At 40.1% G+C, this 16,775-nt stretch overlaps 1 protein-coding gene across 3 annotated transcripts in view; it reads left to right on the forward strand.

The window, feature by feature from the left end:
• PDK3 (pyruvate dehydrogenase kinase 3) overlaps nt 1-16,775 on the forward strand; it is a 74,319-nt gene that overhangs the window by 45,135 nt on the left and 12,409 nt on the right. For 2 of the 3 annotated variants that reach the window (XM_025438847.3, XM_025438860.3), the window contains exons 7-11: nt 6,651-6,727; nt 8,053-8,154; nt 8,539-8,649; nt 12,274-12,387; nt 13,705-13,844. In XM_025438847.3, the coding sequence (XP_025294632.1) occupies nt 6,651-6,727; nt 8,053-8,154; nt 8,539-8,649; nt 12,274-12,387; nt 13,705-13,844 (544 nt within the window). The remainder of the gene's footprint in view (nt 1-6,650; nt 6,728-8,052; nt 8,155-8,538; nt 8,650-12,273; nt 12,388-13,704; nt 13,845-16,775) is intronic. The other variant, XM_025438855.3, reaches the window with a different exon arrangement.

The raw sequence follows: 16,775 nt of genomic DNA on the forward strand, positions 1-16,775 counted from the left end.
AACCATCACAGTGGCTTTCTTATACAGGAAAATTAGAAACCAACCAAAGTTCTCCACAATAGAAGATTATTTAAATAAATTGTATGTCCATAAGATAGAATACTAAGCAGCCATTCAAAATAATGCTTCAAAAGAATATGGAATGTATGGAGAAAGTTGAGTGTTTTAAACACAGGCTATAAAAGTTTGTAGTGGTACAAGTTCAATGGAAATTATTTTGAAGGATTTATAGCACCAAAATGCACACAACAGCATTCTGGATTATAGGGTTATAGCTAATTGTTATATTAGTTATATGATTCTATATTTATTTGCACATTAACGTTATTGTAAGTTACAAGAGAGACATGTTCGTTGGAAAAATACAAACAGTACAAAACAGAGTAAGAAGTGAAAGTCCCCTTACTCTCTCAGGGCTGTACAGAGCTTGTTTTTTTTATGTAAATGGAGTTGAAACTATACATATTCTATCACTGGTGCTTTTCACTTCGCCTTGAAGATCTTTGCATGTATTAATATCATTTAGAGATTATCCACAGTTGTAGATTGCCATTATTTAGTCATTTACCATCAAACAGATCCTGGGGATTTCTAATTTTCCCATATTCTCTATAATGAGCACTGAATGGTGTGTCTGTGTCTGGAGTGGGGGAGAATTTGTGAACATGTGTAAGCATTTCTGTAGGTTGGGTCCCTAGAAGTGGAATGACTGAATCTTACCTAGGGTATGGGCATTGACAATTAAAGATAAATCAAATTCCCTCTCAAAAACACACCAAAAATGTATTTTGCTTATAATGAGATCAACACGTGAAAAGATTCGAGGCTCTTGTAGGACAGTTGCCCTGACATTGCACTAGAAAGTATGCAATCAAAGCTGCTTTCAAAGTCTGTTGGGTTCTTGGGAGAAGAGCTGTGCCCATATTTTGAATCAATACACTGCCAGAACCAAATGGACTTGGCTTGAGTATTCCTGAGTAGAAGTATTCTCTCTTCTTCTTCATACGGCTGGGTGAGGCCTGACCTCAGCATGCAGACTTCTCTTTGTCAAAACACGGAACTTCAGTTCGTCCGTAGTAGCCAATTGCTCTTTTGCGTGAATGGCCGCCTGAGTCATGCTCAAGGCCAGAGCAGTGAGCCTGCTGTCGCCGATTCCCGGATGCCAGCTGTGTCACACATATCTTCTGAGTGAAGCTATCACGCTGGGCAGCGCACCTCACCAGGAGAAGAGATGAACGAGTATTTCTGGCACCGTCTCGCATGATTTTTGAAGTCCCCATCACTGAGATAAATGAATGCCGGTAGTTATAGGCAGCCTCTAGTTTCCTGTTGGCTTGGGTAGCGTGTTTATGATTTGTCTTTGTGACTTCCTGAATGTCAGAGCTCTCGGTGGGCGTGGTTAAGGGCTGTGCTTCAGCTCCAGCGAGTTCCGTGTGAGAGATGCAGGTCAGAGGTTGGTCTAGAACACCCGTAAGTAGATGTCACTTCAGAGAGAGCGGGTGTTTGCCACAGCATGTCGGCGCTCTCGGGTTTCCTGGACGGAAATCCATCAGATCCAGACGCCCATGGATTCCTTTTCAGAGCTCATGTGAACTAGCCAAGCATCTTTCATGTTGCCTCCGTTACACCACAGGTGCCTTGAACGGTAGTTAGTAGTAGCACTGCCCTCTCTGCTCTGCACTTCGGAGCACTGAGGCTGCCACTGACCCGAAAGAACATGTGTTGCTTCCTGAGAATTGTTCCATTAGTTTGACATACCATCTTTTGTTCTGCATCTCTGGGTTTTTTTTTTTTCTTTCCCATTGTAGACCCCTGAAAAAGTAGTAAATAGAATTATGGAGCACATACTCCATGGAGAACACCAGGAGTATTTACCAGTCGTCACTAGAATTCTGGGTGCTGGGAGCCAGCTGTAATAAACTTTCTGTATTATCCATTTGATAACACTTAACAGGAACATTAAAAATAACAGATGTTTGTTTATCACATCAGGTTTCAGATTTTCCCACCTTGCCACCTGTGGCAGCCCACGTTGGTTTCTCCAGAGACAAGCATCTATTTCGTCACACTGGTTCTCGTTTTAGCTTTCTGATTCTCTTGAGAAATCACTTGCCAAAACATTAAGCAAAGAAACCTCTTTTCTTATCTGTTTTGGATCTTTGTGGGGAGGCAGCATGGCTCAGAGGAAAGACCTGAGCTCTGTAGCTAGCCAGGTGTGGGGAACATGAAGAACAGCTTCCTTGTCTGTAAGGTCACCTTGTGTGGTGATAAACGGATACTGTTTCCAGGGCCTCAAATACAGCACCAGACACAAACAGGCTATTTTTAAAAGGGCGGCTACTAGAAAGAAGTCAGGGTTGACTTGGGAAGGATAAGATTTACAGTCACTGCTTGCATTTCTTCACCATTTGTAGATTAGTCATTCCTGTCAAGAGGTTTGTTTAAGCTTTGGGTTTGGTGGGCAACATGAAGACTTCAAGTCATATTCTATATACTTTGTTATAAGAGGGTTGGTTCACAGGGGCATCGGGTGGGGGCGGCTCACTTGGTTAAGCGACTGACCGTGGATTTCGGCTCAGGTCATGATCTCAGGGTTCTGGGATCAAGCCCCGCCTTGGGCTCCGGGCTCAGCAGGAATTCTTCTCCCTCTCCCTCTGCTCCTCCTACTGCCTGCTCTCTCTTGCTCTATCTCTAAAATAAATAAATAAAATCTCTTTAAAAAAAAAGAAGGTTCACAGAAAAGGGTCTGTATCTCTCCTGGGATCTTTGATTTCTAGTTTCCCCATATTGGATACTTTTGTGGGTATTTCCAGTCAGGGCTTCTCTACAATAGTTGAAAAGCCATTGCTGATAGCTCTGCTAAAGTTATTTTTTTAGTCATGACACCAGCCAGCATTTATTGACTACTTATGTTGTGGCAGGCTCTGTGTAAACACAATTTACAATTATCTCATTTAATCCTTATATTAACCCAGTGAGGTATGTACTGTGTACCACAATTATCTCATTTAATCCTTATATTAACCACAATTATCTCATTTAATCCTTATATTAACCCAGTGAGGTATGTACTGTGCCAATTTCAGATATGGAACACTGAGGCCCAGATGTTTTAAATACCTATCAATGTGTCGATTAAATGCCAGAATCAGAACTTAATCCCAGTATGACTTGGGACCACATAACACAGTGTGTGGACTGTTTCTGTCAGCCTTATCCATTGACTTTGGGACTTGATGAATCATCTCTAAGTGCCCAGCTACCTTTTCTCTTACATGCATTTCTTTTCTGCTTAACCTCTAGTTTTTCATTATTATAAGGAGAACTATCTGAAAATAAAATTCTTTGTATCCTATGCGGAGTTCTTTTGGTACCTATTAAATGTTGTTCTGGCTAATGGTATTTGGAATAATGATTCTGTAAAATAGAGACTTGATTATTTCTTGATTCTTGAGCATGAAAAACCTGGGCCATTTTTTTCCATGTACTTTTAAAAATGTACCCTTCAGTGGAAAATTCATATTGCATTTGTGTCTTAGTTTAGAAAGTTAACAAACATCTATTAAGGTTGCACAACATAAAAGCGTTTGGACCCAGGATTACCTTAAGAGTCATGGACAAAAGCACTGGACTTGGTTTTCAAAGGAAGGAGAGACACCTAACCTATAATGTTCCCAAAGAAAAGTACAAGTAATTGAACAAGCCTACAGATGACTCCTAGAGAATGTTGATTCAACTGAAAAGAAGAAAATTATCAAAGATTTGATTTGGAAAAATATTTGGACTGAAAAGGTTGCATTCAAAAGCCTGTTTATTTGGTTAATAGTGCCTTTTGGTACAAGATAGCCTGAGTGTTCAACTTGTTCCCGGGGCTCCGTTTAAATGACAATAGAGAAATGCAAAGAAAAACAGCCGAAAAACAGCCGTGAAACCAGAGGCAGTCATTGGTAGACCACTGGTCCTGCCTCCTGCCAGAGGGCAAACAGGTGGAAGTCCGCTGATTACCTGCCTGAGCAGAAGAAGCCACAAAGGAGAGGCTACAGCAAAGATGGAGCGACCCTGGGAACAGAGCCAGTAGGTGCAAAGCACTGGAAAGGGAAGCCAAAAGGTAGGGGCCAGTTGAAAGCTGGTCTAAGGCAGAGCAGAAAGGGGTGAAGGGGAGTGCTGAGCTCCAGCCATACTCTGCCTACAGTCCAGTCACAAGCATTTTCCCTGGGGCAAAAATTAAAATCAGAGAACTTTGTTCAAGAATAACTTTGGAAAGGTGGGGCTGTTCACGTACCTGTTTATAGTCCAATGTAAAGCCCTCTTCATTGACAATTTGGGGAGCCCTCTGGTCAGAAGCCAGCTCACTGTCTGCCTATCCTGAAGGCACTTGAGAAGTCTCGAGCAGGTACGCAGGGGTCCAAGTCAGCCCTCTCCTTTAGTTGAGGGCCCCAGGGGAAACAAATACCAGCTACCTCAAATGATTAATCTAGTTCCTCATTATTCAACACGAATATTACAACCAAGGTGTCAGATCTCAGGTGACAACCAGCACTTGATGAAAACCTCATTAGCATTAAACTTAGCAGCTGCACTGCTATGGCCAAAAGACCACCCCTCACCCCCATTCTAAATTCTGAGAAAAAATTATTTTGAATATAGAGTGTTGTACCAAGCCAAACCTTCAAGTGAGTCAGAGGTATAAGGATTGAGAAATATATTTCCCAAGTGTACCTTTCTGAGGTAGGCTACTTGACTGACTTGATGGTAGTGTATATAATATGTATATAAGAAATAGGGAAGAACGTACTAGAACTTCAATCAAAAACAGTTTGAAGATGATGACTCTGCAGCATGTTTGGAAGGCATTCAATTCTAATTTGGAAAATCTTAAAGAATGAAATGAATGCCGTGCGCTAGACTAGGAAGCTGAAAGATCTTAGTGATGTGCTAAGGAAAGCATGTTTTCTTGTCCAGTTACCCAAGAGGAAGTGTAGTTAGAAGCTTCAGGAAACACAACTGTAAGAGGGACATGGTCCAAATATTCAGTAGCATGATTTTGAAGAATTGTTGGAAGGTTAAGAGAATCCATTTCATTTTAAGGCTGAGAGCATTCTTCCTCATGTGACACCGGAGACATGTCATTGGAATCACAGGAAAGGAAATGTTCTACACCATCGTGGCTGCTCTGCAGTGATCTGTATTTACCTAGTTGTGATGTACCCAGCACTATCAATTTTCAGCTTTTTTAAAAAAAAAATATTTTATTTATTGATTTGAGAAAGAGTGCATACAAGTTGGGGGGAGGGACAGAGGGACAAGCGGACTTCCGATGAGCATAGAACCTCACGTGGGGACCCTGGGGCCATGACCTGAGCCAAAGGCAGATGCTTAACTGACTGAGCCACCCAGGTGCCCCTCCATTTTCAACTTTTTAAAAAAGAACGTATAGACAAAGTACAAAAGAATTCATTAGGATTACAGACCAGAATGGAAATACTATCAACCAAAAGACTAAAGCAGAAATAGTAGCAAGTGGCTGCCTCTGGGTATAGACTGGAGAATGAGATGGGAAATGGTAAGACTTTCACTTTTTTTTTATTTCATTCATTGATTGATTTTACTTAATAATTTCAAAAGTAACTCATGATCAAGGAGTTCAAGATTCAGAGTCAGAAGCTCTTGGTTCAGCTGACCAGTTTCAGGCCTCTTCTGTTTCAGTAGGCAAGTCACAGAGCCTTGGCACTGCCCATGCCCTTGCCCATAATAATGCCACCTTCCCTATGAGCCACACTGTGGTGTCCTGAGGGTTCACTTGGATAATGCATGCAAGCTTTCAATCAACTGCTAAGAACCTAACAAATGTTTGCTGTACTTTATATCCCAGTTACTTATTAGAGGAAGTAGTTAGGTTGAAGTGATAACATGGGCCACTGTGTCTGTGTTCTACTTGAGAACGTTCGCATAGTTTCAGTCTTTTAAGTGATTTTGGGTCATGAGGAAGAGGAAGGACCAAATCTTCCACCATCTACCCTGTAGCCCACACTGTACTCAGTGCCTGACATGAGATTCAGTGTTTCTCATATTTTCCTCCAAAGATCCCTGATGCAAGGAATGTGGATCTCTGTGGGTGGCAGGGGGAGGCCTATCTGCTAGCTAGTAGTAGAAAAGTTATATGAACCTTAGATTCTGCTCTGTAATATGTCTTGCTTGTTGAAATTGAACAGAAATTAATATTGCTCCTTAGTCTAGTGTGCCAAGAAAATACGCTCCCTTTCCTCTATGGCTTCACATTCCCCCTCATCGGGAGGAGGGTGTCCTCAAATTTGAAAAAAACTGATCAATGTCTAGATGACTTATATAATGCTCAGGATATTATGACATGCGTGATAATATTCCAGTGTTGATCAACTAAGGTTCAGAGAGATTGAATAACCTGCCCAAGGTCACAGGGCTGGTAAGTGAAGGAGCCGGATTTCTCCCCAGTTCTGTTGGACTTACAAGCATATGCTTTTGCTCAGCCTTGCCTTTAGAGGTGGACACCTAAATTAGCCTTTCACGTAGAGTTCTTTTTTATGTACTTGGAAAATAGAATGCCAGCAACATTCTTGACTTTCCTATAGTTTCGGTCCTTATTCATTGATGGTTTTTGTGTCTGTTTTCAGCCAAAGCTCCAGACAAACCTATTCAGGTAGTTTATGTGCCCTCACATCTGTTTCACATGCTATTTGAGTTGTTCAAGGTAAGTGGAATTTAAAAACATGGAAAGAAGTCTTCATTTTAAATTACTTTGATTCAGGGCATAATGGATTCATTAGATTAGCATAAGAAAAAGGTTTTTGCATAACCATTTTAAAAATTCTATTTCTGATACCCTGTGGGTTTTATAATTTGTACACTGTGAGATGAAAAATTGCTGTGTACAGTATGGTTTTCATGAATATTAGTACATATTGATTTTGAAGCTTAATTGTACTTTAGAGATTTTATGTAAAATCCATACTGTTTTTCCTTCAGTTATGAGATTAGAGATGCTTTTAGTTTCCAAACCTGGCAAAGGCTTTATTGATGGTAGCCAGATCAAAATAAATAAATGTTTTTGCATATTTATGTTTCTGAACATTAACCATGTTAGTGCATTAGCAGTTGTTTTAGTACTGAGAGATACCATAACCCTTTTACATATTTGAGTCCGTTCAGAAGATCTGATGGATGCAGAGGGGAAAGATAGGCAAAGGCTGGACCAAAAAAAAAGCCCCCCTTCCCCAACCAAAAAAAAAGAACAAAACCTCTTTAGACTCTTTACAGCTTAGCTGTTGCTTTTGTTAATCAGCAGCTCATGGCATTTATAAGAGCAGTATTATAGGCACAAGATGTTTAAACTAAAATTTCATTTCTTCCGATGTGTAAAACCCTAAATTGAACACCTGAGAAATCAGTTATGCTGATTTGCTTCCCAAAATTATAATGTTACTGATGTAACACTTGAAGGTTGAGATGGGCATTCAATTGTGAACTTTCTCTTCAACAGCTGTGGCTTTTTCAAAATTTCTTTTTAACCGACATTGCTTCTACATGGTTTTTTTTTTTCCAGCCAAATGATTAATTTTTGTGGGAAGCATGAATACTCTCAGGTTTTCCGCCTTCTTTAGAGGAAAGGTGCTCTGTAAATGCAGACTGATAAATAGGATTTAAAGTGCATCAATGAGCCTCTGCAGCCTCGTTACATGTGATAAAAACATTCCTCTTGGTTAAGAGTTGAATAACCTAAATACCCTAAAGCAAAAACAAAAAGAAAAAAGAAAGAAAAAAAATACTTAGTATGATGGATGATGGGAATAAAACTAGATGAAATCAAAATAAAGCATCGGGCAATTTTTCCTTGATCCAAACACACATTTAGCTAAGTTTTTTAGAGGAAAAAAAGTGGTATATAAATCCAACTAATATTTGCTCCACAAAAGCATTGTTGTGTAATAAGTAATCCTGTACTAGTTCCTTTTTTTTTTTTTAAATTGCGGTTTGTGACTCAGCAGCATGCTAAAGAAAAGGGCCTTATTATTTCAGAACTCAATGAGAGCAACAGTTGAACTATACGAAGATAGAAAAGAGGGCTACCCAGCTGTTAAAACCCTTGTTACTCTGGGTAAAGAAGACTTGTCTATTAAGGTAACTGACTGCTTTATTTGCACATGTGCTTCATTAGTTATTTTAATAATACCCAGACATTGAGGAATCTAAGAGAAGAAAACAGACACTGAGTGTCTTATTTCTATGTACCATGTTAGATCTGTAGCTTCTTATCTCATTTAAACTTATTAGAACCCCAATTTTCCGGGAGCTGAATAAGACCTGAGCCCAAGCCTGTCAATCCCATTGCATTTCCTGCCTCCTTTGTTTTATTTTAGCTTGTTCACGGTGGAACCATATTTCACTGGGGGTTCCAAGCCCTTGTACATTTTAGTGTTGCCTGGTATATACGTTAATGAACTTCTTGCCTTGTAGTAAGAGATTGACTTCAAAAAAAAAAAAAAAACCTTTTGTACATTACAGATAAGTGACCTGGGTGGTGGTGTGCCACTTCGAAAAATAGACCGCCTTTTTAACTACATGTATTCAACTGCTCCTAGACCTAGCCTGGAGCCTACAAGAGCTGCCCCTCTGGTAAGCATCTTAAAGTGCCGCTTAAGGAAGGACTGTTAACAAGAGGAGGGACTCTAACGGAGCAGGCTTTCTCCCTGGCTCCTAACACCAGCCTCTTTGAATTCGAATGTTTCCTGCATGATTTGGAGGAGGGGTATTTTTTATCACACTGCTACCGTCTTTGTGAATCCTTTAGACTTAGATTTCTTTTCCAGTTGTGTCTAAGAAACACTCAGAGCTGAGTACCTTACTTCTTAATATAGAGAAAAAAGCATTTCCTTTCGGTTAAGACTGCTGCGGGAGCACCATTCCCCGCCTGGTGCTACCCTTGGAGCGGGTGGAAGGTGAATAGCGGCTGAGCAGAGGAGCCGCAGAGCGTGTTCGGCTGCGGCTGCCGCATGGTCCTGGGCGCTTGGGCGCTGCGTGCTTTGGAGACCCAAATCACCCAGGGCCTTTGAACTTCCCCCACCACATCTGTTTATATAATTAGAATGTTAAATTATGAACACATTAAATATTTTTATAGTAAACAACGTAAGCAGGGAACATATAGGTGGCGTATGCATTTTCAGCGCCCTTTCTGTCTCAGCCCTGTTAGGCAGTGAGAAAAGCCTCAGGTTACCATGGCAGCATTTAGATCCTGCTAGGGCCACACTTTGTTCCCCTGCTGAGTGTTTCTAATTGACAAACAACAATTGAACCCTTTGTCATTAAACACAGCAACATATCTATCAGTCTGCAAAAATGGTTGAGGGTACAAATTAAGTTTCATTTTCAAGTCCTACCTGACCGATAAGCACATAAGATTATATTTTATTTGTATGAATAAAATCCAACACTATGCATCATTTATTCGAGACGGAGTTTGTTAACTCAGCGTGTTGAAAACGGAGAGAAAGTCATTTTTATAGGAGTCGAGAAAATTCATGAAAGATCAATTCTGAAAGGCATTGCCTTCACCAGGCTCTGGTACCTACTTAAATGTCAAAAGAAAAAGAAACACACTACAAGCAAATCTGGAGCCTTCCGTAGTTGTTTAAAAGGAACATGGATCTTCTCTATTCCAGGTCTCAAAATAGCATCCTGAGGACAGCTGTTCTGTCATAGTTTTTTAAAATGAAACTGAATTGACGTAAGACCTTAAAATATTAGGTATCCAACATCCCATTTCATAGATGAGAAAATCAGGCTAGCGCCTTGCCCAAGGTCATCGCGTTCATTATGGCACAGCTGGCACTGGCCACATCAGCATTCTTTCCCATGTATAATATGGCCTCTCCTTCTGAAGAAAGGCTTCCTCTGGCATCCGTCCCGGTTATAGACTGTCTTGAGCTTTAAAGTGAGCACATGGATATATACTCCTAGAAAATAGTTTTCTCAGCAGACACCTTCCTATGTTCTAGCTCTCTGCCTTGACACATGTATTTCTTTTTTTTTTTTTTTTTTGACACATGTATTTCTTTTTTGGGAATGTCCTCCTACTCAACTCCTGTTGGATCCTTTGACATCCTTTGACACACTTGGGTGAACCTCACCAAATCCAAGTTAGAGACCCCTCTTCTTTGTTCTCAGGGCTTACCTGTCTCCTCACACCCACAACTGTTGAGCTCAGGCGTTCTGGGCTCTTCCCTTACAGTAGGCCTGAGGACGGGCTCCAGGCCTTGCGGGAATGTAGGAGGCAGATTTCCTTGGCCTCTCCCTGTAGTATTCTGGTTTCTTTGCTGTGGTGACACCATTCAGCATTATGGCTATTTTGCCCTCACTACCAGCCATAATCTGCCACAGTGACAGGGCGCTCCATCATACCCAACTCTTTGAGTTAGGACCTGCCTTAAGAAAGGTATCTAGGAAAGATGTTTGAAAATGATAGAAATCCATGTAACCTGGGAAAATTGCTGCTCTGTAGTAGCCCTAATAGCTTCCACTTACTTACTTTTACTAGGTCTTAGGCGCTGTGTCAAGACTTGACACTTACATTATTTAATCCTCATAGCGCTCTGAGGGGAGCTTTTTCTTCTATCTTCAGATGACAAAACAGTCTCAGAGAGGTCGAGTAAACTGCTCAGAGTGGATTTCTACTTAGGTCTCTTTGAGCCTAAAGCCCGTGCAAGCACTGCTCTACGAGTGCATCACCCCACTGCTTCCCTCATTCACTTTTTCAGTGGATTTCATCAGAGGGGCCAAAGCTTACACTACTGAGTTATTTCCACTCCAGAGTTATTGAAATTAGTCTCAATCCTTATTGTTCCTGTCACTATCTGAGACCTTTTCTTTTTTTCAACAACCTATTACATTCAGCGTTCTATAACAAAGATATAGGAAGGTACTGTAAATTTTTTTTTGTCTCTAAACATACGTGATCTACCATATATCAAAATATGTTAGCATTCCCAGAACCTTAGGAGGTAGACTCTCAGGAGATTTTCTTCTCAGTACATGTATTAGCCTCAGTACTGGTAGATTTGAACTCTTATGCTACTCAATTTAATTTTCACTTCAGAGGGCAAGAAAATCTGATAATGGAACTTCAGTGATGTGATTTAGTATTGTTACCAGTTCAAATTCCACTTGATTTGGGATTTACTTTAAAAATGCTAACAGTAAAAAAAAAAAAAAATGCTAACAGTAGGGGCAGCCCGGGTGGCTCAGTGGTTTAGCGCTGCCTTCAGCCCGGGGTGTGATCCTGGAAACCCGGGATCAAGTCCCATGTCAGGCTCCTGGCATGGAGCCTGCTTCTCCCTTCACCTGTGTCTCTGCACCTCTCTCTCTCTCTCTCTCTCTCTCTCTCTCTCATAAATAAATAAAATCTTTTTAAAAAAATGCTAACAGTTGGGGGCACCTGGGTGGCTCAGTTGGTTAAGAGCCTGCCTTTGGCTCAGATCATGATCCCAGGGTCTAGGGATCAAGCCCCACGTCATCGGGTTCCCTGCTCACAGGAAGCCTGCTTCTCCCTTTCTCTCTCTCCCTCTCCCTGTACGTAATTGCACTCTCTCTGTCAAATAAATAAGTGAAATCTTTTAAAAAATGCTAACAGTTTGTTTTGAAATGCTCAAAAAGCATTAGTCAAAACTTGGGAGTATTTCTAATGTTTTCCAAACATAAGAGAAGTGTTTTTACAGGGTGAAAATAGATTGTTTGCCATAAATGAGCATATACATCATTGTAAAGGTTGGATCAATAGTTTATTTCCTTTAAACTTGAGTTAAGAATTTATTTTAATTGGGGTGCCTGGGTGGCTCAGTTGGTTGAGCGTCTGGCTCTTGATTTCGGCCCAGGTCATGATCTTAGGGTTCTAGGATTAAGCTCTGCACTGGGCTCCCCATTCAGTGGGGAGTCTGCTCAAGGATTCTCCCCTTCTCTCACTCGTGCTCTCCCTCACTCTCACTCTCTAAAATAAATGAGCTTTTATTTATTTTTTTATAATAAATTTATTTTTTATTGGTGTTCAATTTACCAACATACAGAATAACACCCAGTGCTCATCCCGTCAAGTGCCCCCCTCAGTGCCCGTCACCCATTCACCCCCCGCCCTCCTCCTAAATAAGCTTTTAAAAGAAAGAATTTCTTTTACTCTTGAGTAGTCCTCATACCAAACATGTTAGCATTTGTGCCTGTCTCACTGTATTAATTTTCTTTTCTCTATAGGCTGGATTTGGATATGGCTTGCCAATTTCTCGTCTGTATGCTAGATATTTCCAAGGAGATCTAAAACTCTATTCCATGGAAGGAGTCGGTACTGACGCAGTCATTTATTTGAAGGTACTGTAGTACCTGTAGTTATATGAAGGCATCTTTACTTTTTAAAGCTTTAAGTTCTAATAATTAATGGAGAATAGCACTGCATCATCTCTTCAGTTCAGATTTACTTCAGTTTTATGGGAAAACCAGGGTATGTCCTGCCCTTGATTTTATGCTCAGATATAGCAAATTGTGAAACGCGGAGATGCAAGAACCGAAATACTGATTTTTAAAGCCATGATTCTTTCTTGTGATTTCTTTTAAATTGCATAACCATAACCATTGAAAGGACTAATCTAAAAGGAGACAGCTTTTTATAAACTAAAATGTTTTAGTCTTTTACTTTAAAACTTGCTGGCTTTCCCAGAGTTCCAAGAATGCAATAATCATAATACGGTGATATAAAAAGGCTGATCTAATAACAAAGCTTCCATAATGCAGGTTTTCTCATTCCTTGGTGGCATCAGACTTTTTATTTATTTCTAAACTCTGGAGAATTTGGAGTATTTTTTGAGTAGATCATACAGGCATGTAGTACAAAATTGAGAAGCTGCAAAAGGGAAAACTAAGCCTTTCCCACCACTGTCTCTGTGCCACCCGGTTCTCTTGCCCAGAGGCTACTGTGGTACCAGTTTCTCATGGAGCCTCCTGGAGTTGGTTGTACGTTGATAAATATACGGGGGAAAAATTTTTTTCCCACACAATGATTTCAGCATTTTGCCTTTTTTTTAAAGCTTTCCTGTATATCTTGGAGATATTGCTATAGCCATTCATATAGATCTGGTCATTCTTTTTAACAGCTGCATAATATGTTACATGTTGTATGGGATGTGGTATCCTATTAGCCAGTTATTTGAAGTGTTTATCTTAGATGCCCATGCATCTAAATGATGTGATATTTGACATCACTTTATGGGCTTATGTTTATAAACTTAGTATGTATGAAGCTTTATTTCTGTATGAGCACTCTGGCAGAGCAATTGACCAGTAGTGCTTGGCCTAAGACCATATAGTCAAGATGATGCAGTACCTCAAAGCAGTATTAACTGAATTAAATGCTTTTTCTTCTGGTTACTCTATGTGCTTTAGTACTGGTTTTTAATGAGTGAATGTTTTTGGGGTTTTTTTTGGGGGGGGGGTTTGAGTGAATGTTTTATTCCTTTAAAAGAGCTTTAATTTCATCTTGGCCGGTCTAAGTAAACTGTGAAAATATAATTTTAATATAATTCCAAAAATATGTATTAAGATTTCTAACATTTTAGTCAAATTTGGGTTAGTATTTCATGTGAGAAAAATGACACCATGGATCTTCGGTGTATATTTTTGTTTTTTTCGTAGGCACTTTCAAGTGAATCATTTGAGAGACTTCCAGTTTTCAATAAGTCTGCCTGGCGTCATTACAAGACCACACCGGAAGCTGATGACTGGAGCAATCCCAGCAGAGAACCTAGGGACGCTTCAAAATACAAGGCGAAACAGTAACTTTCCACTTTGCCTTTTGCTGTAAAATGTCTGATTTTTCCCTAGAATGTACCAGCGAGATGATACGTTTAGCCAAGTCTTTGTGGTCTTTTTCCCACTGGAAAAGGAAAGTGATCTCTAAAGAAAGGTGGGAGCTGCTTTTTTTGCTCCAGCCAGAAGGGACAGCAAGGACTGGGTAGCCAGAGTAGCCCTGCCAGTAGAGGTGCTGATGTTCTAGGAGTCCTTACCCTGTGGAGCTATTAACAGCAGTGAGCAAGGTTTATACTGCCATAGATTTTATTTCAAAAGTAAACTTTGCTATTTGTCGTCACCTATAGAGATTGACAGGAGAATGTTTAGAGAAAGTCTGTGGGGGGTTGAATCAAAAAAAAAATAAAGGAGTTAGAATTATCGGTCAAGATAAACAAACTGGTTTATCCATACAACGGGAAAGGACACGTACTATGTGATTCCACTTGGTGAGGTGCCTAGCAAAATCAATTTCATAGAGACAGAAGGTGAAATGGTGGTTGCCAAGGGCAGGGGGAATGAGGAGTTAGTGTTTAACGGGTGTAGAGTTTCCGTTGGGATGATGAAAAAGTTCTGGAGATGGATGGTGATGAGTGGTTGCACAGTACTGTGAATATACTTAATGCTGCTGAGCCGTACACTGAAAAACAACATTTCTAACCATCTTACTGGATAGCAGTTTTGATGTATGGTTTACCATAATAAAAATGAAAAAAGAAGAAACAGAAACAATCACAAAATAACAGGTTTCACTGCTTTATGGTAATAAGAGCAACAATCTTCGGTTTCCAATTATTTTTTCTTTTCACAACTATTAGGCTCCAACTCTATTAGCAACAGTAACGGCTCTGTTTATTTAAAATAACCTTTTATTAACAGAATGGCAGTATATGTGCATTATAAAGAATTAGAAAATGTAAGTAAGCAAAAAAAGGAAACAGAAGCCACTATATTCCCACAACCTAGACATTACTGCTCTTACCACTTAGTGTATGTACTTCCAGATGCTCTGCTATTTGTATACACATGTACTTTCCCCCGGATAAGATCTACTTATTTACACTGTTTTACAACCTGGTTTTATTTCATTTAATCTTTTCTACCTTTCCATGTCAGTAAATTTCCATCTTGAAAATTTCCCTGAATTGCCCTAACCTGGATCCATTAGTTCCTGACTTGTATGACAAATTTGAGTAGATTCCAAATTGCTTTTAATCTAGAACAGTTTTGTTGTTGTTGTTGCTGAGAGACCATTCCAGTTGTCCCGCAAAAGTATCCCACCTTGATTGGTTTGGTTTCTTCTCTGACATGTCAGTTAGCTTTTCCGCCACTCTCCGTATTTCCTATAAACTGCAAGTTCATCTGAAGATTCCATGGAGCATTTTTTGCTAGAGTACCTCATGAGCACTATTTCAGAATCACACTGTGAGACTCATGATATCTGACTGATCCACCTTTAGTAATGTTAAGATTGGCGATGTTTAAAACGTTGACTGGTCCCTCTGTGGTATAGTTGTTTTCCCCTTCTCACCTAGAAAGTAATCTGGGGTGCCTGGGGGGCTCAGTCGGTTAAGCATCGGACTCTTGATTTCAGCTCAGGTCATGATCTCAGGGTCCTGGGATTGAGCCCCACGGTGGGCCCTGTGCGCAGCAGGGAGTCTGCTCGAGGATTCTCCCTCTCTCTCTGCCCCTCCCCAACTCATGTGTGCACTCTCTCTTTCTCTCAAATAAATAAATAAATAAATAAATCTTTTTTTTAAAAAAAAAAAAGCAATCTGTGTAGTATTATTTCAGCATAGTGCAACATCACCTAATAGTTTTTAACACCAGTCCATAATGTAGCCTCAATCAATCATTTTATTAATGTTTATAAAATAAGCTATTTCTTTTAAGATGAGTTGTTTTTAATATCACTCCTTTGACAGCTGACATTCTCCTGCAGAGTTCTTCCTCATCAATGCAGGCCATTTAGGTTCCTTTTTTTTTTTTAAGATGTTATTTATTTTAGAGAGAGTGTAAGTGGGGGAAGGGTAGAGAGAGAGAGAGAATCCCAAGCAGACTCTGCACTGAGCGAGGAGCCAGACGTGCGGCTTCATCCCAGGACCCTGAGATCATAATCTGAGCCAAAATCAAGAGTCAGATGCTTAACCTACTGAGCCCCCCAGGCACTCCTATTTAGGTGCCTTTTGAAGTACAGTTCATCCTGACAAGGCAGGATAAGAATGTAAATCTTCTCTTTAATGACCAATTTTCAAGGTAAGAGGTTGAGTTAAAATCCACCTTAAATGGTAACAGATGAGTTTCTGGCTTTCTCTTTTTTGAGCATTATTATGGATAGTTTTGACTTTCCTCCAATAGATTTCAATTAGAACGTACCCACACACGAATATAAAGTCTTCAGTATATGGCTTGACACATTTTTGCATCTATATTTCCAGCACCTGAAAAGGCCTCTTCCTAATCAGACTCTTCTCCCTTTACCATCCCCCAAGGAGCCATTATTCTGACTCTGTCACCCATCCTTAAAACTAACTCTAGCTCTTCTTAAACTTCAAAGGAACATGTAGTATGTACTCTTTTCGTGTCTGGATTTCTGTGAGGTTCATCCATGTTACTGCATGTAGCAGCCAGCATTTGGATGATTAAATTGGCACACCATTGGCCATTGGTAACTAATTTCACGTCAGATCCTCTGTGTTCCTTTGCTAAAACCCCACGGATCTTTGAAAGCTTTTTCTGGCCCAAGATGATATCATGGTCCAGAGCACAATATAAGAAACATCTTATATCTTCCCTGCCTCCATCCTAGAATCAACTATTTTCCTCAAGAAGTCCTACTTGCCTCTGACAGGTTTTAGAGACCCTAATCTGGAAATTGAGAGTGTACGTTGTACCTTTTCTAGTCCCCTTTTCTGGAC

The sequence above is a fragment of the Canis lupus genome, chromosome X (assembly GCF_003254725.2).
Source record: "Canis lupus dingo isolate Sandy chromosome X, ASM325472v2, whole genome shotgun sequence".
Taxonomy (NCBI): Eukaryota; Metazoa; Chordata; class Mammalia; order Carnivora; family Canidae; genus Canis; species Canis lupus.